The 24,153-nt window shown below is 43.3% G+C and overlaps 1 protein-coding gene and 1 long non-coding RNA gene across 5 annotated transcripts in view; one reads left to right on the top strand and one right to left on the bottom strand.

The window, feature by feature from the left end:
• ITPR2 (inositol 1,4,5-trisphosphate receptor type 2) overlaps positions 1-24,153 on the bottom strand; it is a 345,272-nt gene that overhangs the window by 53,204 nt on the left and 267,915 nt on the right. For all 3 annotated transcript variants that reach the window (XM_061582221.1, XM_061582222.1, XM_061582223.1), the window contains 3 exons: positions 11,061-11,168; positions 8,825-9,017; positions 6,524-6,649 (listed from right to left, as the gene is read on the bottom strand). In XM_061582221.1, the coding sequence (XP_061438205.1) occupies positions 6,524-6,649; positions 8,825-9,017; positions 11,061-11,168 (427 nt within the window). The remainder of the gene's footprint in view (positions 1-6,523; positions 6,650-8,824; positions 9,018-11,060; positions 11,169-24,153) is intronic.
• On the top strand, positions 790-11,306 carry LOC133363114 (uncharacterized). Of its 2 annotated transcripts, none has more exons than XR_009757590.1 (3): positions 790-853; positions 2,960-3,055; positions 8,862-11,306. It is a non-coding gene; the product is annotated as an uncharacterized LOC133363114 (long non-coding RNA). The 2 variants fall into 2 exon arrangements; XR_009757591.1 differs by lacking the exon at positions 8,862-11,306 and adding an exon at positions 7,472-7,903.

Raw genomic sequence — 24,153 nt, 5'->3', positions numbered from 1 at the left:
ATTTTTGTAAAAAAACACACACCCTCATTAAAATTCTACAGCATTTTAGTGTTAATTTCTCCTAATAAACACATTTTATAGGCAGTTTAACTAATGTACATATTTTTGCAAACAATTTCTCATCATATAATGCATTTATGTATATTATTTTCACTCATATTCATTTTTATGCAGTTTCCCCTAACATGCATTTTTGTAAACATTGTTTGGTTGGCGAAGTGCATTGCAAAATTCTGATACGGGCAAATTTCGAAGGATGTCTCTGTTTAGGTTCTCATATTGTTTTGGAAAGTGAAAATATGACAGATTCAGCTTGAAATGTGAACTGAATCAAATTTCTCGCCCATCTCTAGCAGCGAGACTCAAACTATGAGGCTTGGGTTATGTACAGATCAGTGCTTGTGATACATTCCTCTCCTAAAAAGCCATCAGTGGCAGCAAAGGTTTCTTCTTGGCTTACAGCTCATGCTTGTTTAGGCAGAAAAAAAGCACTGATTCACACATAACACTAAGCCAAACCTTGTGGTATGTTTCTCTCAGCTCTAGACAGGGCGGAGTGACTGAACAGCATGCACCAGTCCACTGCTCATTCATGGTAAGTCAGGAATGAGGAATCTCAGGGCAAGGGGATGAATGTAGCCTAGCCTTCAGGACTCTCCCCAGTCCATGCCCCTTCCAGTCTACACCCTGTCCCCAGGCTACTCCCCTCAAGAGCCTTGGCCCACACCTACTTCTGCTTTTGCCTGGCTGGAAGGCGTCCTTGAATTGTGATAATCCCTCTTCCTTGCCTGGAGAGAGGATGGAGAGATGTGTGTGGGTATATTTAGAAGCTTCTGACTTCTACAGCACAAAGGTAAGTGTCACATCTTTGCTCCATCCACTTTTGCCTCTATCCCCCCCCCCGGCATGTGGCCTCCTAGGAGGCTCATCGTGACGGAGTGCAGCACCTAGGATGAAAAAGATTCCCTATCCCAGCAGTAAGCCATGGTTTATTTCTTATTGAGACTTGCCATGGCATATGAAATGGGCCACTGCGTCCAGTGGTGTTTACCCCTTAGTTAATTCTCTCTTGGGATTGCAAGGTAAGGCTGTGATCCTATGCACACCTGGGAGAAAGCCCCACCAAACACAATGGGATTTTTATTTCAGCGAATGTGCATGGGATTGTGCTGTAAATTGACTTTAAAAAAACCTGAAGAAAATCAACACCTTGCTTGTTTGTTAACAACAAACACTGTCAACATTAAATCTGCCCAGCCCAGGCCCCATGATGGGTCAATTTAGCTGAAGCTTCACAACATGTGAGAATATTCCAACAGGGTTGTCAAATCACATGGTTTCATCAAGGACTGCCCATTTATTTTGGTAAGCTCTCATTGCCAAATAGTGAAGAAAAAGTGAGATAAATTGAACCCATCAAACCATAAATATTCACTGAACCACTACTAAGAGAAGTCAACAACTGGTGTGAAAAAATAATAGGGTTGCCACCTATTTTATTCTCCACCTGGGCAGTATGAGAATTGAAGATTTATGTTCTGTCTCTGGAGCAACTTTTGATCAGGCAATCACAATCCAGCAGCCTTTCCCAACTAGTGGGCCACCAGATGTTGTTGGACCACAATTCCTGTCTTTCCTGACCATTGGCAATGCTGGCTGAGGCTGATGGGAGTTGTGGTCCAGCATACTTTTCCCCAGTGTAAATTATGCTGTCTTCCTATTATTTGGATTGCTCTAACACAGCCTTTCCCAACCAGTGTGCCTCCAGATGTTGTTGGACCACAATTCCCATCTTTCCTGACCATTGGCAATGCTGGCTGAGGCTGATGGGAGTTGTGGTACAACAACATCTGGTGGCCCACTAGTTGGGAAAGGCTGGCCTAGATGGACTAGGGCACTGTTCTCCCCTCTCCAGAGCCCTCCTTTGTTGTCACTTGTCTCATACCAAAGGGACCTGTGCTGTGCTGCTCATCTTTAGCTCAGGGAATGTGGGGGAGGAGAGAGAGATGGTGGGGGAAGAAGGGAGCAAATTGGTTATTTCCCCCTCCTACTTCTCCTGTGCTCATGCTGCTGCGCGTGGAAGACAAGATCTATGGTCAGAGAGAGAAAGAGAAACCACACCAATACAAGACTTGGGGGAGTCAAGTGAGGAGGATAGGCAGAGGAGGGGAAACTACTTACCAAACCAATCATTCCCAGCCACAGCCCTATCTGTCTCTCACCCAGGGCTAGCCACAGGTTAAGAGCCTAGGAAACACTGCAGACCAGACCAATGGTCTATCTAGGCCAGCATTCTGTTTGCAAAACTGGCCAACCAGATGCCTTTGGGAGGGTCACAAACAGGGCATGAAAGCAACAGACCTCCTCTTTTGTCTGTTCCCACTATCTGGTATTCCAAAGTAAAGTGCTTTCGGACTTAGAGGTGCCATATATACTCATCATGACTATAGCAGCCACTGATAGATCCATCCTCCATGAATTTCTATGGAAATGGACTGCCTTCAAGTCAATCCCGACTTATGGCGACCCTATGAATAGGGATTTCATGGTAAGCAGTATTCGGAGGGGGTTCACCGTTGCCTCCCCCTGAGGCTAGTCCTCCTGAGCTGACTAGGGCCTGCTCAGCTTGCCACAGCTGCACAAGCCAGCCCCTCCCTTGTCTGCAACTGGCAGCTGGGGGACCACTGGGCTCCTTGGGACTATGTGGCTTGCCCACAGCTGCACAGATGGCAGGGCACATAACCCCTGAGCCACTCACTGTGGGGGTGATCTTTAGCTGGCCCTTGACACCCAGGAGACACGAGCAGGGATTTGAACTCACAGACTCTGGACTCCCAGCCAGGCTCTCCTCCCCACTGTGCTATACCAGCTATAATCCCCTTTTAAAGTCATTTCAAAGTCTTGCTACATGTTTATACACAAATGTGTGCAACAAAACTTTGGTGGTTGCTTTTCTTAGGAAAATGCAGCATCAGGAGGGGCTGATTTTCAGTGGAGAAGTGTGCTTAACCCTTCCCCTGCTCAACACTTCCAACACCATGGCATTTTTTAAAAGGTTGGTGCCTAAGAAAAAACTGATAGCCTTAGTTCTAGTAATAATAACAAAAACAGCTGTAGTTATTATTATTAATACTGCATTTATAAGGTATATTTCAAGTGTTCAGATGTTTTACATGCTTAACCTTAGCAGGTGTTATAACAAGCCTGTAAAGTAAAAAAAAATGTAAATGTACAGCCCTCAAGTCGATTCTGACTTATGGCGACCCTATGAATAGGGTTTTCATGAGGCTGAGAGGCAGTGACTGGCCCAAGGTCACCCAGTGCGCTTCATGGCTATGTGGGGATTCGAACCCTGGTCTCCCAGGTCGTAGTCCAACACCTTAACCACTGTTACCATCTCCATAGTAGAAATTTTTATCCCAGTCTTGTTTTGGATTTGAAATGGTTTTTATGTATGAAATTGTTCTGTCTGTATCTATATCTATCTATATCTATAACTATTGTTGATGTTTTTATTGTTAACTCACTTTAAGATGTTTGATAGGAAGTGCTTTATAGATGGAATGAAATAAATAAAGAACTGTAGACTGGGTCTGAGATCAAGGGAATCGTCGAAGTGGATATATCTGTGCAGGAAGAAGGAGGACTCTCTCACTCGCTACAACCTGCAGACTAGCTAAAAGTGCTTTTAAAAGTGCTCTGTTTAAACTTTAACTGGATTACTAAAAAGACTGGTAAAGGGATATAAACCCTTCTGCCTCTAGGTCATGGATTCATAATGAGTCCAGTTAGTAATATGACAAGAAGTGACTTTCACCTGACAGTTCATGTGAACCACCATCAGTGGAATGAATCCAGTTTCAAGGAGAAACATGTGCTTCTCATTAATACTTCCACCAGCACCCTTGACAATTACAAACACTCCTACTGGCAGGCTGGCTCAGGCGAGGATTAGAGCAGAGTGGCCTGGAGACTGACCTCTCTTTTCAGCCCACGAGGTGCTGGAGGAGGGAGGGCGGTCTTTCCAAGTCACAGCTCCTGAATCATCAAAAAAGCAGCCGAAGATTGTTTTTGTCTCTTGTGATTCCATCCTCACAAATACCCCATGAAGAAGAATTAAGGCAAAACAGGATTTTAAAAAATAAGTCAAGCATAAAGTCTATTAGAACCAGTGTAGAAAAGCAACAGAATCAAATGGGAAAAGTCCCCCCCTTGAATTGCACCACATCACACTACAAAAAAAAAAAAAGGGGGGGGAGAACTGCATGTCTGAATGCTCCCCTCTAATGTAAAATTAAATAAATCGCTGCATGTAGAAAGATTGTATCCCGCCCTTTGTCCCAGCAGGAGCCCAGAGGAGTCAGAGGGTTTGCATTCATGTTTGTTTGTATATGCAGAGGTTTTTGTCCATGGGAGAACATTCAAACAGGCAACCCTGCCCCTCATCTTCCACCTGAAGTGGCACATGGCAGAAAAAGTGTTACCATTTGCATGTATACACTGACTCTTACATGCAGGATTTTTTAGATTCTTTTTGGGAGGGCAAGACCCTCCTTTTCCTCTTCCAGCTTCCAATCTGCAGACATTAACATTCTTCTGCATGGTTGTCTAGTTAATCTAAGCATAATAAATAGTTGCCACTTCAGTGATGGTGCAACTCTCTATTTTGTACTCCATCCAACCTTTCCAGCCCTGAGTAATATAATTAAAACTATGTGAACAATTGATATGGGTGCAGTTAACCGTAATGAAAATGATCAAGAGATAAGATCTTTTCTCTCTTCCTCCCTTCTCCCAAGAAAGCTAGCCTCAAGCCAGAAGAGGTATTTCTTTTTGCTCTCCCCCTGCCTGCCCACACCGAGTCTCAGGACATATCCACGTGTTTTAGGTGCTGAGCTTAACCTAGTCATTCCAAGAATGCTGTCTTTTAATGTACTTCTGCAAAACCAAGAGCACATGATAGCAGCCAAACTGTTATTCAGCTGCAGGAAGCTGAAAGAGACAATCAAAGCATGTGACAGGAGAAAATCAGATGCCCCCCTTTGGGGGGAATGTGAGCATCTTAATGAGGATGTTTGTACATGTTAGAAGCATAGGATTTTCTGTATTAAAATGAAAAAGGAAGTTTACACCAAGGACTAGTGAATAAGTTGCATCCAAACTTTTCATTTAAAGATTATCAACACCAGTTCTTTCTCACCCTCTCTGCTCCCCCCCAGCTGCTGTCCCACAAATTAAGATCTCTCACTGTTAAAACATTTGCTTCAGTTCTCAAGCAAACAAAATACATTCAGTTTGGTTATCTCCCAGAGCATACTACAGACTTTAGTTCCTTATTCTCAACAATTTAAAATGACTTACAACTTAAGATTATATTACATCAGTTCTCATTCATCAGCACTGGCGCCTGGGTTGGCTTCCAGCCACAGATCAAGGCACACGCTTTTTAGTTGTTCTTATTATACTTTGTACATTGCCTTGAGATACATACATGGAAGACAATTCATAACAAAAACAATAACTTCTCAATACCGGCTATTTTAAGTTGTGCTTATTATTCAGTGGTCTAGGTCTTGCATATGCATGGAACACCTTCTCCCCTCATATCCAGAGCTTGGAAAAGTTACTTTTTTGAACTACAGCTCCCATCAGCCTAATCCAGTGGCCATGTTGCCTAGGGCTGATGGGAGTTGTAGTTCAAAAAAGTAACTTTTCCAAGCTCTGCATATACCTTACCTTCATCTAACATCTATGTTCCATGTTCTCTCTTTTACAGACTAGGGATGGGAGACACGTTAGATTCAGTTTCCATTTAAACACAAACTTACTTAATTTGCATTTTCCTAAAAAATACACAAACTAAAACAAAGCCATCCTTCAAAATTTGCACTTCTCCAAATTTTGCAACACAGGCCTCCAGTCAAGTAATGCGTACAAAAATGCATAGGGTATAGTATGCATAAAAATGCATACATTACTGAAAATAATGTAAAATATATTATGGAAAATTGCTTTGCAAAAATGCGCAAATTAAGGAAAAATCATTTACAAAAATGTGTATATTAGGAGAAATTTCTATTACAAGGATGATGAATTTTTATTACTTTTTTGAAAAAAATGATAATCACAAATTGATGTAGAAATGTTGAGAACTACACTTAAGATGGGGAAAATGAGAAATTGGGAAAAACTGAAATTGATATATTTGCCCATCCCTGGGGCAGACTATTCGAGAGACAGAGGAGGGCCTTCTCTGTGTTATCTCTGTAATTTCCCGTTCAGAGAAATCAGCTAAGCAACATCCATTTACCTGCACAGAAGACACCATTGTCAACTTAATATCTGGAGATTCAAATGCTGTTAAAGGTACCGCAGGGCTTGTCTCCTAGCCTTGTTGCTATCTTGCTCACTCTGTGTACTACACCATGACTACACCGTTATGGCTCTCAGTCTGAATACATATTTAGCACACCTGCTTGAGCTTTATACTGGGTTTTGAGAATTTAGAAATGAATCTGCTTACCTTCATCGCCATCATCTCCAAATGGGTAGAAAAGAGCGACTGCTAGATTGATGAAAACCGCCAGATTGAAAGATATACTTCCCCAGAGGGAAATGTGCCGGGAGAACCAGAACAGAGCTGGATTATCTGGAGAGGGAAGAGCAACATTATGACAAGGAGGCAGCAGAAATTATGTTCACCCAAAAAGCAGTGTTTTCAGGGAAAGAGATGTGATACCTTCAATGAAAACTACAGTAATGCAGCCAGTGAAGACTGTTAGGTGCAAGGCCCTGGAGCCTGTTGAACTATAACTCCCACCCCACACACCCCTTATATTGCTGGTTACGCATTCCTGAGGTACGGTGCAACAAGGTCATCCTGTGAAAAACAAAAATAACCAAGAGCAATTGGAATAAATGTTATCTTCTCCTTGGCAGACTTCCCTCATGCCTAGCAGAGTTATCCCATTGTTCAATGCATTAGAAAGTAGCCTGAGTTTCTCAGTGTCAGCAACAGAACATTCACACACACACAGACACACAAATTCACCTCATACCCAGACCCCTCCTTTTGCAGGGGGGTGAGAGAGAAAAAGTGTCTGTTAAAAAGAGGTTTGAGTTGGAGAAGGGGAAAAATGGCAATCTGAGCTCCAACACGTGTAACAACGCTCTCAACGCAGGACTGCAGGGAGAGAACCAGGAAAGGATTTTGTGTCTCGGCACCAGCCTTGAGACAAACAGAATCCTTCCTGTTTTGGGGCCAGAGCTCTTCCACATCGCTTCAGCTGTATTTAACTGCTCACTCCTGGGCCTAGGATAGGTAATCTCTCCTACCTGTCACTCTTTATAGTAATAAGGTCCTTTAATCTCTTTAGTTTGAAGTTATGAATGGGTTAGGATATTAACGATTAATGCTGTCATGTACCCAGTAATTTTGTAATTCTATTCTTCTCTTTTCTCTCAATAAAAGAAAGCTTTGCATTAGTCTGGGCCAGCATTGGGAGTCCCATCTGCATTGCCTAAGAAATTACAGTATGTGGTAATTTTGTACTTGCTTTTTACAAGGACCTAGTCCTTGCTTCTCTCTTTGGCTCATTTCCATCTGACCTACAAGGGAAGGGCCTTGACCATCTCCAGCTACAAAGGCTGCTCCTGCTCCTGAAAGTGTCTAGAGACCATCTATCTGTGAGTCCTGCAAGACCTGGTCCCTGCGTCTCTGTCTGACCCATTTCCATCTGGCCCAGCAGGGCCCTGATTGACTGAGGGATTGTTGCTGGGGTCGACATTTAGTTTTGGATAAGATGTACTGTTTATGCTGCTATCTGGATTATGTTTTGCATTTCTACTGTTGGGCATTGTTTAATATTTATTAACATGAAATATTTGTTTGGCATTCACTATAGCTGCCCAATTTCCCTGCTTTTTAAAGTTTGATAGAAATATCGGTTAGCTATAGGTATGTTCTTAAATCACAAGGTTTTTTGCCTATTAGTGAATTCTTATGAAGCTTATCGAAAGAGCTTCACATGCATTATATCAGTAATCCTTATAACACTCTTATAAGGTACTTCAGCATTATTATCCTCAATTTATAGATGAGGCTAAGGCCGCAAGCTGATGGCTTGCCTGGGTTCATTGATGAGGTGATAATTAGATTAGGGACTTCCTGGTTCACTCTTACACAAGTCTCACAACATTTGAGCACAAGAATCTACCCTGTGCGTGTGTGAGTGAGTGAGTGAGGGTATCAAGAATGAACGTGCCATCTATTAATAGTCCATACAAACTATCTCACATATAGGCAGGTATTGAAACTGACCGCGCTTGTGGTCTTCAAGCAGAAAACTTCTAAAACAAAGGATGTTTGGTTCACTCTTAACTGACTGCAGTTAAGAGTCAGAACAGATCAACTGTTCAGATTTCACTTGTGACCAAACATGAGTTGTTGTTGGCTTCTGGATCTAAAAGGCTTTATAGCCATGTCACATGACAGTCTCTTGTTTTGTTGTACACAGTATCACATGGAAGCACATCAGACTCTTGACATACCCTGCTTGTTTTCAGAGGGTGGAACAAACCTTGGTTACATCTTGTAGTTAGCCTGGAAAGAGCTACACCATGAGGCCAGGTTTGGATGACACAGAAAGCAAAACTATGACACAGATCAGCACAGCACAGCAGCAAAATGACTGAGAAGGAGTGAAGCAGCCATAATTTCCTCTGCTGGAGCCGTATGCCCATGTTTATGCTAAGTTGTGTTGGCTTAGTGTGATGCGCAATCTAGACCAATAACATGTATCAACTGACAAATTCTTGTACTTACTCCTGATTTTCTTTTGCCACTTCATTTCATTATACAGATCCTCTGTCTGTTGGAAAAAGTCATTCACCTTGCTTCCTTGTTCATCTCTCTCGGTAGTATTGAATACCCGGTACTTGGATTCGTGTGTAAGGAATTCACAGATATTTGGCACCGGAAAGACTATTTGTTCCATAGTTCTATCATGACGGACAATCTGCAAATACATGTTTCTCACTCAGATGCATACAAGGCTTGAATATCATATATAAATCCCTGCTTCTTCTTGTAGGGGAGGAGGAAAGGGACAAAGAAGATGATAGATACAGCTAAATTCTATCGATCTTCCAGACAAGCTAGGACAATGTTATCTGGCACAGTTACAGTTTGTCTACAAATAGGAAAAAGGGAAATATTAATTTCGAGGGGGCAAAGAGGTTGATGTTCTTTAACAGATATTCTGCAAGCTTCACTTTGGGGGATTTTCAACTTCAGTGCATATGAATCATTGCTCTCCAAAATCCTAAGCCTCCTTCCAAAGGATGACAAATGTTTAGAAAACAACTTATCCCCAAACAAAGCAAACCTACTACTATTTTAATTGCAGAAAAACACAACAGCAAAACAGTACAACATTAAACATTACAAGAGGAGTAAAGTGATAGAAAAGGCATCAAACAATATATCTTAATAAATCTGTACCCAGGTTTGTGCCATGAACTAGAAGGGCTGGTGCACACATGCATCTCACATGCTGTGAGATCTGGGAGGGAGCCTTTGCCTCATGCCCTCCACATACAGAGCATGAAGTGGATCCATGGATCTACCTGTATGTGCCTATATGTAATGATGGTCACTACTGAAAAAGGCATGAGCAAATTGCTTGAATGGTGCCTGCAGGTGGTACCTGTATCACGTTGTGTTACACTGACTGACCTATTTCACACATAATGCAACGCCAAACTATGGTTTAATGTAAATAAGCAAACATGCAAAGCTCAGCCGTGTTTTGACTTAGCATTACGTCCAAACCCAGACTCATGGTTTATCTCATTCCAGACAAACCATGAGCAGTAAAACCAACGTTTGTTCTTTGTTTGCCACTCATGGTTTGTTCAAGAGAGACAAACCACAAGCCTGGACTCAAATATAATGTTAGGGTAGCATGGTAGCAGCAGGATTGGGGGAGGAGCACAATGGCCATGATCTCTCTAGGAAGCCGCATGTTTGCTTGTTTGTGCTAAGCCATGGTTTGACTTAGCATTATGTGCAAAATGGGCCACTGTATATTGTAAGGGGACAGATGAGCTGGAGATTCTCTCAGGGACCTCCTGTGTGACTGGCTATATTTGTATGCAATACTGATTCACGGTTTAGCACTATGTGGACAAACTGCAGCAACTCCAAGCAAAGTATCAAGCTCGCATGCTGCCCTCTCCTGCATGGCCAGGAGGACTTCTGCCCTAGAAGCCCTATCCTGTTCACAAGCTTCAGGACTAAGTCTACCCAAAAACTTTAGAAGTGTGGATCAAGGTTCAACACCTGGAACTCAACTCTGCAATGAAAATGGAAGCAGAGGAAGGACATATATTATTATGCAGGATGAAGTCCTTCTCCATTTAGTTTATTTGTTTAGTTGCCAGGACAATTTTTTTCTACGATTACCATTCAGAAACTGAGCAAAAAGTCTCAGCATTTTGCCATCCAAATACTTAATGAAGACGATTGTGACATTCCAGGTTCTACTGTCAACACCTGAAATTTAGGAGGTTTTGAAAAATTGCTTTAGTTTGGGCCCAGATTGATATACAAGGTAATCAATTAAAATGACCTGGGTAAATGCTGCATTCATTCTACACTGATAGCAAATGTTTCAGATCAATCATGATAAATGGGCTCAACACTTTGTCAGCTGTTCAAGCTTCTTGATACAGGTTGTGTTTATTTGAATAATACATTTGTTTGTTGTGGCAGAATTCCCATGTAAACCTGTTCTAGGGTCTTCAAAGCTCCAGTCCTAGGAAAGCAGTCCATTTCCAGATGTTTAGCATAAGATCCTCATTTTTTCATGTTCAAAGCAACTTGCTATAGACATATGAATATAAGAATAGCCTTTCTGGATTAGACAGGATTCTTAAAAGAGAGATGGCTGATTTCTACATTCAAGGGGAGGAACATTACTATATTTTCCAGAAGTCCAAAGGATGGGGTGGGAGTGCATTGACTATAAACATTTTCCATTCAGTGAACAACGCTTTACCTCAATCTGGGCTGTGTGATTGGCGTAGTGCTTCAAAGCTTCATCTCCTTCTTCTGGATCAGACCCAGGCTTCAGCATGTGCTGCAATATTTTATTGTGGCGAGCCAACTGGAAAGAATAGGGAGGAAACTATTTGATTCAGTCCCTGGCAGAATGCTTTCAGATTGTCCCATCTTTGCTTGACACACAAACACTACATGCTCAGTAAGTATGTCTCATTTCAATCAACAACAACAAAAATATGCTACTGGAAAAGAATAAATGATTTGATTTAAAAAGAAAGCTGGTTACACGTAAGTGAGTCTTCTGTTAGATTTATTAATGTCAACCCTGGAAGCCAAATGTATATTTTGGACAACTTTCTACAGAAGCTAAAAGAGATAAGGTAGGGGAGGCCTCTGGATGCTTTGTATATATAAAAGGCACAAGACAAAGAGTGTTGGGTATTCTTCAATTCCACTGAATGTAATATCCTATACAATTCAATGGGGATTGACAGGGATGGGTGTAACTCAGTGTCAGAGAAGATGGTTTCCATGCAGAAGGTCCTAGGTTCAATTCCACCATCACCACCCATCTTCAGGTAGGGCTGGGAAAGATACCTGTCTGAATCTGTGGAAAGCTGCTGTCAGACAACATAGACAATACTGAGCTAGACAGACAAATAGCTGGACTTGGTATAAGGGAGCTTTGTTTGTTCTGACACCTTACTTTCTGCATATCTCACCAGTCACCGCTATCTAATCTACAGCCCTACAGACCCCCAAAGCCAGATTCAAAATGGCTTGTGTCCCATTGTATAACTACGTCCACCAGAGAAACAGGTCTCATGGAACAACATGGCAGCAGTTTGCCACTTCACATGCAACATGGTATGGTAGCATCATCCAAAATGCTAGAAAGCAGGAAAGGCCTCACATAATGTTAGCTGAGAAGTTTGTAAGGTGTGCTAGATTTTGTATGGGTTTTGCCAAAGAATTTGCAAACAAAAAAATTACAAACAGAATGTTATCAAAATCATAATGTAAAGTATGAAGAAGGAATCTTTCAGAGAAAAAGTGTGTAGTACAGGGGTAAGAAACACTGCACCTGCTGAAATTTCCTCTCAGGGCTGGGTCCAAATTTGGGAGGCCCTCAACATGATGTCATGGGGGGTGGACTCTAGAAGCAATCGCTGTAGGCAGAAACAGTAGTATCTCCTCCCCCTCCTCTCCCACCAACCTCTCAGAGGAAGAAGACAGGTTCAGGCAGCCGCTCCTACCTGACCTCACAGGAACATAGGAAGCTGCCATTGGAAAAGGCAGAAGAGTTAGCAGCAGATTTTCACTGCCCAGCTGACTGATGGAACAATCTATGTTGCTGTGGAAGCAGAAGGAGCTACTGCCTGCCCTCTACAGCAGATATAGGAGAGGAGCTGCTGCTGCCATAGGTGAAGACTGGGATAGCTAACTTAAGTGCTTTCCAGATGCTGCTGGACTCTCGTAATCCCTGACTATTGGCCAAGCTAGCCGGTGCAGAAGCAAGTTGGAGTCCCAGAATATCTGGAGGATGCCATGATATTCGTGGTAGCTGATCCGATCCTCAGGGGTCCGTAATCAACCCTGTTGGGGCCCTGGCTGTTGCCGGATAGTGCTGACCCTCTGCCCTCTTCTCCACAACTGTTAAGAAGTGAGCCCTGTCTGACTTTGCATCTGGTCATCCTTCATTTTATACAACTGACAAAGAAAGCAAGAGTCCACAAAAGTGCATGCCACCAATAATTTGTTCATCTTAAAGATGCCAGTGGACCCTTTGTCTTTTTGCTACAACAAAGTTCCCCTTCTAGAGGTTTGCCAAGAGGCTTTGCCAGACAAACTGTGCGCTGCCTGGAAAGTCATAGAAAATCTTTTGTTGGGGCAAGAATTCAGTGACCAGAGAATGCTGGATGAAGGTGGTAACATGTATAGTTTGTAAAAGTGATTAAAAAAGGTAGGGAAAGCAAGGCAAAGGAAAGCCCCCCCCCTGATTTTATACTTTTAGCCAAGACTGCCTGTAATGACAATTATAAAGTTATTTCCACTCCCCATGTCCCAATAAAAACTGAGCTTTCTATTATTTATCCTGCAACTTTCCTTCCAAAAGGTAGCATGACTTTATACTTGTATTATTTTATTTATTTATTTATTAGATTTATATCCCACCTGTTTTCCCAGTAGGAACCCTTTTGCCTTACCAAACAGCAAACAATTTGTTAACAAACATTGAAAATCACTGACCAACAGGAGATCCTTGAATCACAAATTCAGAGGTTTAATCAGGCTGATTATGTTCTCTGCAGCAATTTAAAAAACTAGTATTTCTTTGGCAAGCAGTGGCACAGATAGGTCACTGGAAACCAAACCAAACCTCTGTGTGCACTTGTTTCTTCAGATAATTTCACTTGGCCCAAGCTGCGATTGCTCTGTATTACTGTCACCTCAACAAATAACGCCACCATTGTCTTGTCCAGCCTTGGATTATTTCCCACAGTCACCTTGTTGGCCTACTCCAGACACTTGCCTTCTTTCTAGTCATGGAACCCAGTGTGAGCCCCAACATAATTACAGTGGATATTAAACTGGTGATTTGAGGGATGTCAGGTGGGGATTCACCACCTCCCTGCTCTGAACAAAGGAGAGAACTGAAGGGAGACCAGTCACACCAATGTAGGAAAGCACCTTGCATTAACAGGCCATAGCGTTCTTGGTGATATTCCCTGCATAGCATGGTCAAATGAAAAGAAGCTGGGGCTACTGTACCTTTAACAGTTGTGTAGAAGAGGTCTATACAACTATTAAAGGTGTAGGAGCCTTGTCTTCTTTTCTATCTTGCCACCCTATCATTTTGTGTATCATTATGAATTTATTTATCTAGTTCTTATCTGTAAATTGTTTTATGCCCTTTCTGTTTCCTTGAATGTTACCTCGCTTGCTCTGTTTCCTGTTTCAAAAATCTTATCAGGGGACCGCTAGTTTTAACCTCTGTTTATTACTAAGTAAATGAAAAGACTGCTCATTTTTAAGCCACCTTAGAGACAATTGTTGAAAATATGGACTAGAAGTGTAAGAAAATAAATAATAAATACATGCACCCAACCTTAGGTAAGATCATGACCCATCAGTTAAAGACTGAATGGGTTAATCCACAAGGGCCTCTTTTGATTGTGTCAGCTTGCATTTAGATTTCAGGGTAACATGAAACTGGATATATATATACACACACATATACATACATGCCCCCCCCAAAAAAATATAGGGAAAACAGGGACATATGGTTGTGTTGCACATTATGGCCTTAGTGGTTTATGTCTCTCATTTACTTAGGATCTTTGCTATGATAATGCCTAATTACTCCAGAGACTGCTGAACTAAATGTGATGCAAGAAAGGATTCCTTAATTAAGGATTCTGCAGTCTTAACCTTCAAATCAAGGTGAAAGCTTACTTGGGAAATCTTTTATACATGATCCAAAGATCATAACACATCTTAGAGGAGGAAACCCACTCCAACTTAAAATTCTTGAGCTTTCTAAGTCAGCTAAAATGAAAATATAGAACTTCTTTTGTAAAACGTCTTACACATTGCCTTAGTATAAAATCGCCAGCTCTGTCTTTGGATTAACATATCATATCATATAGCATGTTTCAGCTTAGCAGGGGACACTGGCTGCAATATCAACAACTATATATCCTTTCAACAATGAGCCTGGTTTATTACATTGCATGTCCCTCTGAGCACACTATCTAGATGCACTGCAGTGTAAGGTGACTGGGTGAGACTATTTTGAAAGGGGAATATATAAAAATGGAATGCTACACTTATTGCTTTTCAATAACCTCTGGGTGACAGCTATTCAGTTTACAAGTATAAAGACATCTCTTCCACCTCTCCCCCACAAATTTTGCAAACTTGGACTGAAAAGTGAAAGCTGGGTTGTTTTCTTGCAGGTCCATGTGTGCTTGCCAGTAACAGGGTTTTAATAGTACAAAATGGTGTCCTTAGTTTGACTTTGAACTTGTATAAGTCACTGGGTTCTACCAAAGTAATTGTTAACATACCCACAATGGCCATAATCCAGTTGGATGTTCTCCTAAGCAAGCCCCATTCATCTGAATGGGCCGTGGGCAGGATAGCACTGGTGGACTGTGTCCAATATCTGCAACATATGTAAATCAGTGAAATCCACTACAGGAGGTGTGGGGAACCTTTGACCCTCCAGATGTTCCTGAACCACAACTCCCATTAACCCCAGCAAGCATAGCCAATGGGAGTTGTAGGGATGATGGGTGTTGTAGTTCAGGTAGGGATGGGTTTTGCTATCTGATTACGTTTCATTTTTCAGTTCATCAAATGGGCTGTCAGTTATGATTTGTCATAAATTATGTTCCGCTAGTTATCATGATTCCTGGTTCTCTCCTTTCCCCCCATTATTTTTTCCTAAAAATTACATAATTTCCCCATTACTCCTTATGCTGCTGTATAATTTATATAATTTACACAGTAGCAGCTGATTACAAAAATAATGACGTAAATAATTACATAATTCTCAGCATGGATTTCTTTTTTTTAAAAAGTATGGTGTTGTTGACAGCTGTGAATGCACGCAAAGAGTGGGAGCTTATTGACGAGACCAACTTGTGGATTATCCCAGAATTCGATACCAAATCTGATTTTGAAAATATTCTACACCATCAGCAACAAATTGGAGGCCCAAAGGTCCCCCACAACTGAACTACAGTACCCTACAGTGAAACTTTAGGCTTTGAATAGCTAATCTTGCAACTGGAATCTAGGTACTAATTCTATGGATACAGACAACAATTTATTCCTCCAAACCACTGATGATGGTTTTCAATAACGGTTTCTTTAGCTAACACTGACTAATTATATTACCTTACTTTAAAGGCATAAAATGGACACTAATAGCCTTCATACGCAGAATATAAGATATATTTTATTATTTTTAAGAAAAAAAGGATAAAGAAGAAATGGCATATCTAACCTCCTACTCATATAGAAGAGTTTTCCTAGGTAGACTTTCATTTTCACTGAAGGTCAAGAGTGCTGAATCCTTAATCAAAGAAGCCTTCCTTGCATCACATTTAGTTTAGCACTAATCCCTGATGTGATTAAACATTAGCAATTGCAAGAAATCTTTTTAAATGGGAGACAGTGTCTATCTGATTCTACACCAAAAGTGAACTATATATATGATCCCTGAGGCCATTTCCACCTCTGAAGCATATCTCTGTACCTTATCAAGTTTTCTCAGACTCTTAAAAATGCAGCCCTTGACTAGGGAAAAATGTATCCTTGTATATGTAAATTTGAAAATCTGCTAGCAAATAATGAGAAGAGTCTCAGACCTCCTTAGTAAAGGAATAAGGGACTCACCAAGTTGCCCCTACAAAACTGAGTAGACTTGGGGCTCTCAAAGTAAAGAAAAGAAAAGCTAATAGTAAAAACAACCCCAAACATGAAATTTACACGAATACAAGACCAAAAATGATTGGTCTGATGATTTAAGAGTTTCCACCTTTCAAGTTAACGGTTCCTCAGTATTATAGCTGAGGTGCAACAGAGCTGTCTGCTGCGGTTCTGCATCCTCAATGCCCATGCAAATTCTGGGCAAAATTGTATGCAAAAAAACTAATATGGGTTTCAGTTATCTATAGTGCTAAGAATACACATCTTCTGGGAGGAACATCCTGCCTTTGCAGCTGACTGTATCTCTGTGTTAAATATGTTTATTGTGACAAGTTTTTAAGCTGAGCTCTCAACACAGGCAAGCAGTATTGTTGCTCTCAGTGAATTTATACTGATATTTGATGACATCCAATGCAAGCAGAATGGACTTCCAATCATGCAACAAGGCTTCCCCTTTCTCTCCTCTCCCCTGCGGCCTCCTAAACTAATATGCAAGCTGATGCACAAAACAAAAAACCCTATAAAATATTACCAAACCCATAAATAATAAAGGCTAAAACTATGCAAACACAAATAAAGCGGAAAACATGGAAGCAGAAGCAATGTAAGCCTAAAAATAACAAAAAGGCTGTGTAAAAATATCTACTCATGCACAATAAAAATCTGTCCACCAGCAAATACTAATGTATTTAGAAAAGCCCCTCAGGAAAAAAAAAAGCCTTGATATGCTGGAGAGGAGTGGTGGTAAACTACCCCAAATACTTGTTTGGCTGGCATTATTTGTTTTAATATATTTTAAATTCTGTTTTTGTGATATTTTAGAGTGTTTTTACTGCTTTTGTTTGCCGCCCTGGGCTCCTACTGGGAGGAAGGGTGAGATATAAATCTAATTAAATATAAATATAAAATAATATCCTGCCCCAGTAAGCAGTTGCGCTGCTGCATTTTGCACCAGTTGCAACTTCCGGACCAATCTCAACAGCAACCCCACACAGAGTGCATTACAGTAATCCAGGTTGGAGCTTACCAGCACTGACAACAGTGGTCAGTCAGGCTATCCTGGTTCAGAAACAGCCACAGCTGTCACACCAGCCTAAGCTGGTAAAAGGCACTCCTAGCCACTGATATAACCTGGGCCTCTAGCAACAAAGATGGATCCAAGAGCACCACAGACTACGAACCTGCTCTTTCAGAGGGAGTACAACCCCATCCAAAGCAGGCAATTGACCAATTATCCAGATTCATGAACCACCTACCCACAGCGCCTCCATCTTGCTAGGATTTTATCAGTTTATTGGCCCTCATTCAGCCTAAACTGAGTCCAGGTACCAGTCCAGGGCTTGCACAGCCTCTCCCAATTCAGATGTTACAGAGAAATAGAGTTACAAAACCTTTTGATCAATTAAAAAGGTGTCCATGATTAACTGAGTGGTAGATTTAAAAACAAAGAAATTAACATTTTTCTAAGACAAACATTTACAAAAATAGCAGGTGGAAAGTGCCATCTCAGAAGAACCCTTTCTCCTTCAGATATGCATAGGGCTTTGCCTCTTCTAAGACAGTGCCTGCTGCAACACACAAGTGCATTGACTAAAAATAAATGTATGTTTTTAATGTCAGAAACATTGTATTTATATGCAAAGATATGCAAATTTGTTTGATTAATTCATCAACTACAACTCATGCAGCTAATCAACTCAGATTTCTAATCAGACAACATTTCTATTTGTTATCATTATTAGGCAGAGCTTGCAAGTAACTCGCTAAAAATAACGAGTTACTTGTAATTCATTACAATTTTAAATAACGAGTGGGTAATTCCATTACATTTGGCAAGTAACGGAATGACTAGTAATTTCCCTACTTTTCAGCTGCGACTTTAACGTTTCCATGTTAGGTTGGACGTTACTTGGGGGCGGGAACAAGGGGAAGTCTTCAGCTCCTGGCTGTGATTGGTGGACACAAGACATGTGCCTCACACTGGACCTCTGCGCAGACTCTCTCTTCCCTCGTGATCTGTGTTAGGAGGCACGAGGGAAGAGGTGAATAGGCAGGGGATTGTGGAGCACTAGCGTCCGAGAGAGAAAAAATGGACGCTGGAGGAAAAAGCCAGGGCAAGGACAACAGAGGAGAAGGCAGCAGCAGAATGGCGAAGAGCGGTAGAGGTGAGTGACGATGATGTGTGTGTGTGCGCGCACACACTCCCTCGCACATCCTGCCGTCCTCCTTGTATGTCCTGCCCCCCACTGCTGCTTGTGCCCCCTGCCATCCCCACAGCATGTTCTGAACAGTTCTGCTGCACCCGCCGCCCCCCACCCTGCCTCTCGTTCCCCCTGCTGCTGCCAACGCACCTCCTGCTGCCCCCACCCCACCTCTTGTTCCCCCGCCACCGCCGTTGTACCACCACCTCCTGCCCCCCCACCTCTCGTTACCTCACCACCGCCCCTCCTGCCCCCCCACTGCTTCTCCTTACCTCGCTGCCGCCTCCGCGGCACCTTCTGCCCCCCCACTGCCTCTCCTTGCCTCACTGCCGCCTCCGTGTCACCTTCTGCCCCCCCACTGCCTCTCCTTCCCTCGCTGCTGCCGCCTCCATGGCACCTTCTGCCCCCCCACTGCCTCTCCTTGCCTCGCTGCCGCCTCCGTGGCACCTTCTGCCCCCCCACTGCCTCTCCTTGCCTCGCTGCCGCCTCCGTGGCACCTTCTGCCCCCCCACTGCCTCTCCTTGCCTCGCTGCCGCCTCCGTGGCACCTTCTGCCCCCCCACTGCCTCTCCTTGCCTCGCTGCCGCCTCCGTGGCACCTTCTGCCCCCCCACTGCCTTTCCTTGCCTCGCTGCTGCCGCCTCCATGGCACCTTCTGCCCCCCCACTGCCTCTCCTTGCCTCACTGCCGCCTCCGTGGCACCTTCTGCCCCCCCACTGCCTCTCCTTGCCTCGCTGCTGCCGCCTCCATGGCACCTTCTGCCCCCCCACTGCCTCTCCTTGCCTCGCTGCCGCCTCCGTGGCACCTTCTGCCCCCCCACTGCCTCTCCTTGCCTCGCTGCCGCCTCCGTGGCACCTTCTGCCCCCCCACTGCCTCTCCTTGCCTCGCTGCCACCTCCGTGGCACCTTCTGCCCCCCACTGCCTTTCCTTGCCTCGCTGCCACCGCCGTGGCACCTTCTGCCCCCCCCACTGCCTCTCCTTGCCTCGCTGCCGCCTCCGTGGCACCTTCTCCCCCCCACTGCCTCTCCTTCCCTCACTGCCGCCTCCGCGGCACCTTCTGTCCCCCCCACACTGCCTCTCCTTGCCTCGCTGCCGCCGCCGCGGCACCTTCTGCCCCTCCACTGCCTCTCCTTGCCTCGCTGCCACTGCCGTGGCACCTTCTGCCCCCCCGCTGCCTCTCCTTGCCTCGCTGCCACGGCACCTTCTGCCTCCCCCACTGCTTCTCCTTGCCTCACTGCCGCCACCGTGGCACCTTCTGCCCCCCCCACTGCCTCACCTTGCCTCGCTGCCACGGCCACCGCACATCCTGACCCCCCATGAACTTGCCTGTCATTTGCCCTGCCTCCAGGCTGGGGAGGGGTGAAGTCCTCTGCACAGGCTCAGAGGCACTTTGGCATGGCTTCATCCTGCTTGGCTCCCAGAGTTTGGGTGGGGGGTGCCCCCCTCCCCATTTCCTCAGTGACTTTGGGGGAGGGGCTGTTTCCCTCCCGCTCCTCTGCACCCCCTTCGCTGCCTGTCCACTGTCGTGGGGGGTGACAGGAGTTGCAGGTGCCTGCCACTTCTCTCCAGCACCCCTAACCCATTTCTTGGCACGCCTTCCCAGGTGGGGGAGATCTTCTCTGCCACTGGCGCTGCCTTCACCAAGCTGGGCGAACTGACGATGCAGCTGCACCCCGTGGCCAACTCCTCACCAGCCGGGGCCCAGCTGAAAGGAGCAGCCAAGCGGAAGGCCTATGAGGACAGTGGGCTGTTCCTCCCCGCCGAGTCCCCCAAGAAAGGGGCCTGCAAGGGGCAGCAGCAGCCACAGCAGCAGGGTGCCCCCTCTGCCCAGGGGTTGGGGGGCCTTCCTGACCCCTCCACTCCAACTGTGAAGAAATAGAGCTGCCCTGCTCTGGCAAGCAAACCCCTCCTTTTCCCAGCCTCTGAATTTGAAACCACTTTCTAAAGCTTTGATCTGGATCCAGGACAAGACAAAAATGGTTATGCTATGCAGAGCCAGGCATTGCTCACATCATGCCACCTGCACTGCCAGAGTGACGGGATGAAGCTGGGCTCACTAACTTTTAACCAAGGTTTTTCTTAGCTCTGGGTGAGAGTTAGTTGCATGTCCCAAAAGAGAAACAACACTCTTTTTAAAGATGTGTTCTCTCTCTGACTCTCACAAGCGTATCAGATAGGACATTTGCCACCCCCTCCATCAATCACAAGGCACTTCTGAAACTTCGGCCTACTTCTCTTCCTTCTCCCCTTTTTGAACTCTCCCCCTTGTTCCCATGCATACCTGTGTGCTGTATTTATCCAGACAGAGCACTCCTGCCTTTTAAAATGCCAGCTAGCTTTTTATTGTATATTTATTTGAACTCCATCTTTCTTTTTATTTGTATTTTTGTCCTGTTTAATCACAAGACTGAATTGTATGTGGGACAAAAACTGTCTCAGTAATAATAATAATAATAAAAATAAAAAAATCATTAGGCGTATAATAAATGGCTTAAGGCTGACTTTTTTGTTCTTGGCAGAGATGAGGTGAGAAGTAGGGTCCTCGCAGCTCCTCCTCTCAGTCCCCCAGTTCTCAAACTCATGTTCTGTGAGAAAGAGAGAGATTCCCAGTCCCAGAGAGAGACAACTCCTGTAAACCCCATTCTCTCCAACAGCATACCTGTGAAGATCACCTCTTGTTGAAAAAAATCCATTTATTGCAGCTGAATATCTGGGCAATGTAAAATTAAAATGTTTAACTGATTAATCCTCTCCCTTTCAATAAACTGATCAATTACATTTCAATTGATTTGCTTATCACCAAGACTTCAAATCTATGAGAATTTCCAGAATATAATAATTAAAAGGAGTGCAAGACAATGAAGAATTCAATACAGAAGCTCTAGGGCACACAGTTAAAAAAAATCAAGGCTGATCTTTGTTATTGTTTCATGCATTCCCCAGTACAGTAACACACAAAATTACTCTAAAAACAATAAACAAGTGTCTCATATTAAAACTCATTCTTACCAATAAAAATAGGCCCCACTAATTAATGAACTCTCCTTTTAGTTAATTAATCTGCTGAAAATTAAAGCTTGTAGCCCTAGAGTTGGTTTTTTTTTTTTTTTAAAAAATCATTTGACCAGGAAGACAAGTACCGTTCAGTTCGCATACAGTGAATTTCAGAGTTGAGATTAATCTGTTCTCATCACAGCCCAGGCTTGTGTATTTATGTGCAAGCCCTTTCTTGATGACATTGCCATGTGGTGACCAAAGCAAGGAGGAGAGAAGTCTCAGGCTGTGTGGTGCAGTCACTGCAACACAATTGCTGCCTAGAAAAGAATGTGCAGGTGCAAAAAGCAGAAGCTCAAGTAAGCTTCAAAGATGAACAGTGCCAAAGCTGCACAGGCTGCAATAGGCAATGTTGAGGGGTTTCATCATTACTGCTTTTTAGGAAGTGAAGGTCAACCACTGTCAGTGCCGCCCTGGGCTCCTACTGCGAGGAAGGGCGGGATATATATAAATATAAATAAATATATATATATACAGAAAGAAAGAAAGGAGAGATGTAAAGGGGAGTATTTCTTTAGATGTTACCCTACTTTCCATTTTTGCTTTCTATTTGCTTCTAGCCCTATTCTGTCACTCTCCAGTACACATGAAGAAGGGGCAGTGAGGGCAACTCCCAAACCTGGGTGTTGCACCTCCAAGTTAGTTACTTAGAACTAGGTATGCCTTTCCTATCTACGATGTATTTCTATAAATAAAATAGCTTTTCTTATTTTACTAAGTCTTAAGTCTCAATGATCTCAGTGCAGGGTAAAAGCCTGCCACAAACGCACACATTGGCACACACAAGCATCATAGACTGTTGACAATCTCTGCTAATATCTATACAAATGTACATAACATGCATCACCTGAACTCACATGATCTAGAGTTACCTTAGATCTTGCAAGATTTGCAAATGAGAAGCAATAGGGTTTTATATTAGTTCTGATTGTCTATTGGGCTATCATAGGTTATATGTTTTTTTCATTTTCTATGGCAAAAACTCCAACTTCAGTGGAATTTATGTGATGTGTTCTAATCATTTGAATTTGGCTAATGAATGCTTTATTCTTTCATCAGAACTTTAGCAGTAGTACTAAAATATTAATAAAAAAGAAAAGGGAAAGAAAAAAATACTTTACATACATCATTCAGCTGTATTGCTAATTATAGATATAGATATAAAAGATAAACGGCATTTTGTCAAAAGTATTTTTGTCTACATTTTATAACTCATCCTTGGTTTTCCAAGCTTGGCATGGAATGCTTCTCATACAGAATTAATTTGAAATGCTGCATATTTATTATCATAATCATCATATTCAAAATAAAAAATATATGTACCGCCTTCAAGTTGATTCCAACTTATGGTGACCCTATGAATAGGGTTTTCATGAGGCTGAGAGGCAGTGACTGGCCCAAGGTCACCCAGTGAGCTTCATGGCTATGTGGGGATTTGAACCCTAGTCTCATTTTGTTCTCACAACAACCCTGTGAGATAGTAGGTTAGACTGGCCCAGGCAGGGTTATTCAGTGAGCAAAAATGATGCAAATAGGATCTCTTTTAATTGTGCTATCGACCTGCTTACTTCCACTCTGACTGGGGGATCTTGCAGCATGGGGAAGAGATGGGGGCACATCACAGCTGAAGTTCACCCATATAGGAGCATTATCTCTTGTTTATTACAGAGACGCCTGTTGCAGGTTTTGCTGCTGAGAGCAGCAGTCAGTTAGTGCGGCCACTTGAGTCACAGCTTGTTGATCCTGAGGAGGCAAAACTAGAAAGTGAGGTTCAGAAAGGAGGCCCTGTGCACGAGGAGGAGGAGGGCATGAAGCAGTGCCAGTTGCCCACAGCCACATCTGCAGAACAGCAAGTACCATGGTTTGGCTTTGAGAAAGCTTGTACATTTGTGAGCCAGAGTGGGGAAAATGTTGTTGTACGATGCAATTACTGCCTTCCAAGGATCAAAAATCTGAGATCAGCTGTTTCCTCCTCATCCAATGTGAAGAAACATTTTGAGGTAAGCCTTTGTCATGCTGGTCCTCAAAAAGTGTCCATTGTCTATTTATGTTTAAATTGTGAAGTTCCTTTTCCATTTTTTCTTGGATTCATGCTTTGTTCTTCTTCCTCAGAGGGCACACCCTGAGAAGCTGAGAGCAATTGAAGAAGCAATAAAGGCAAGGAGACGTGGCCTTCCTGAACCAATGCATGACACCCCTCCTCCCAAAATGCTGAAGCAGCAGCAGACAACCCTTGAGAGGTGGGGATCTGGCAGGGAGCCTGTCACCCAGAGCAATCTCGACAGGAGAATCATTGATTTCATTGTAGAGGAGACATTACCACTTCAGACTGTGGACAAACCATCATTCATTAATCTGGTTCGCACTGGACTCCCCAAAGATCTCACCATCATATG

This window comes from Rhineura floridana, chromosome 8 (genome assembly GCF_030035675.1).
Source record: "Rhineura floridana isolate rRhiFlo1 chromosome 8, rRhiFlo1.hap2, whole genome shotgun sequence".
Classification (NCBI taxonomy): Eukaryota; Metazoa; Chordata; class Lepidosauria; order Squamata; family Rhineuridae; genus Rhineura; species Rhineura floridana.
The sequence above is the reverse complement of the archived record's forward strand: the minus strand, read 5'-3'. Positions and strand labels throughout refer to the sequence as shown.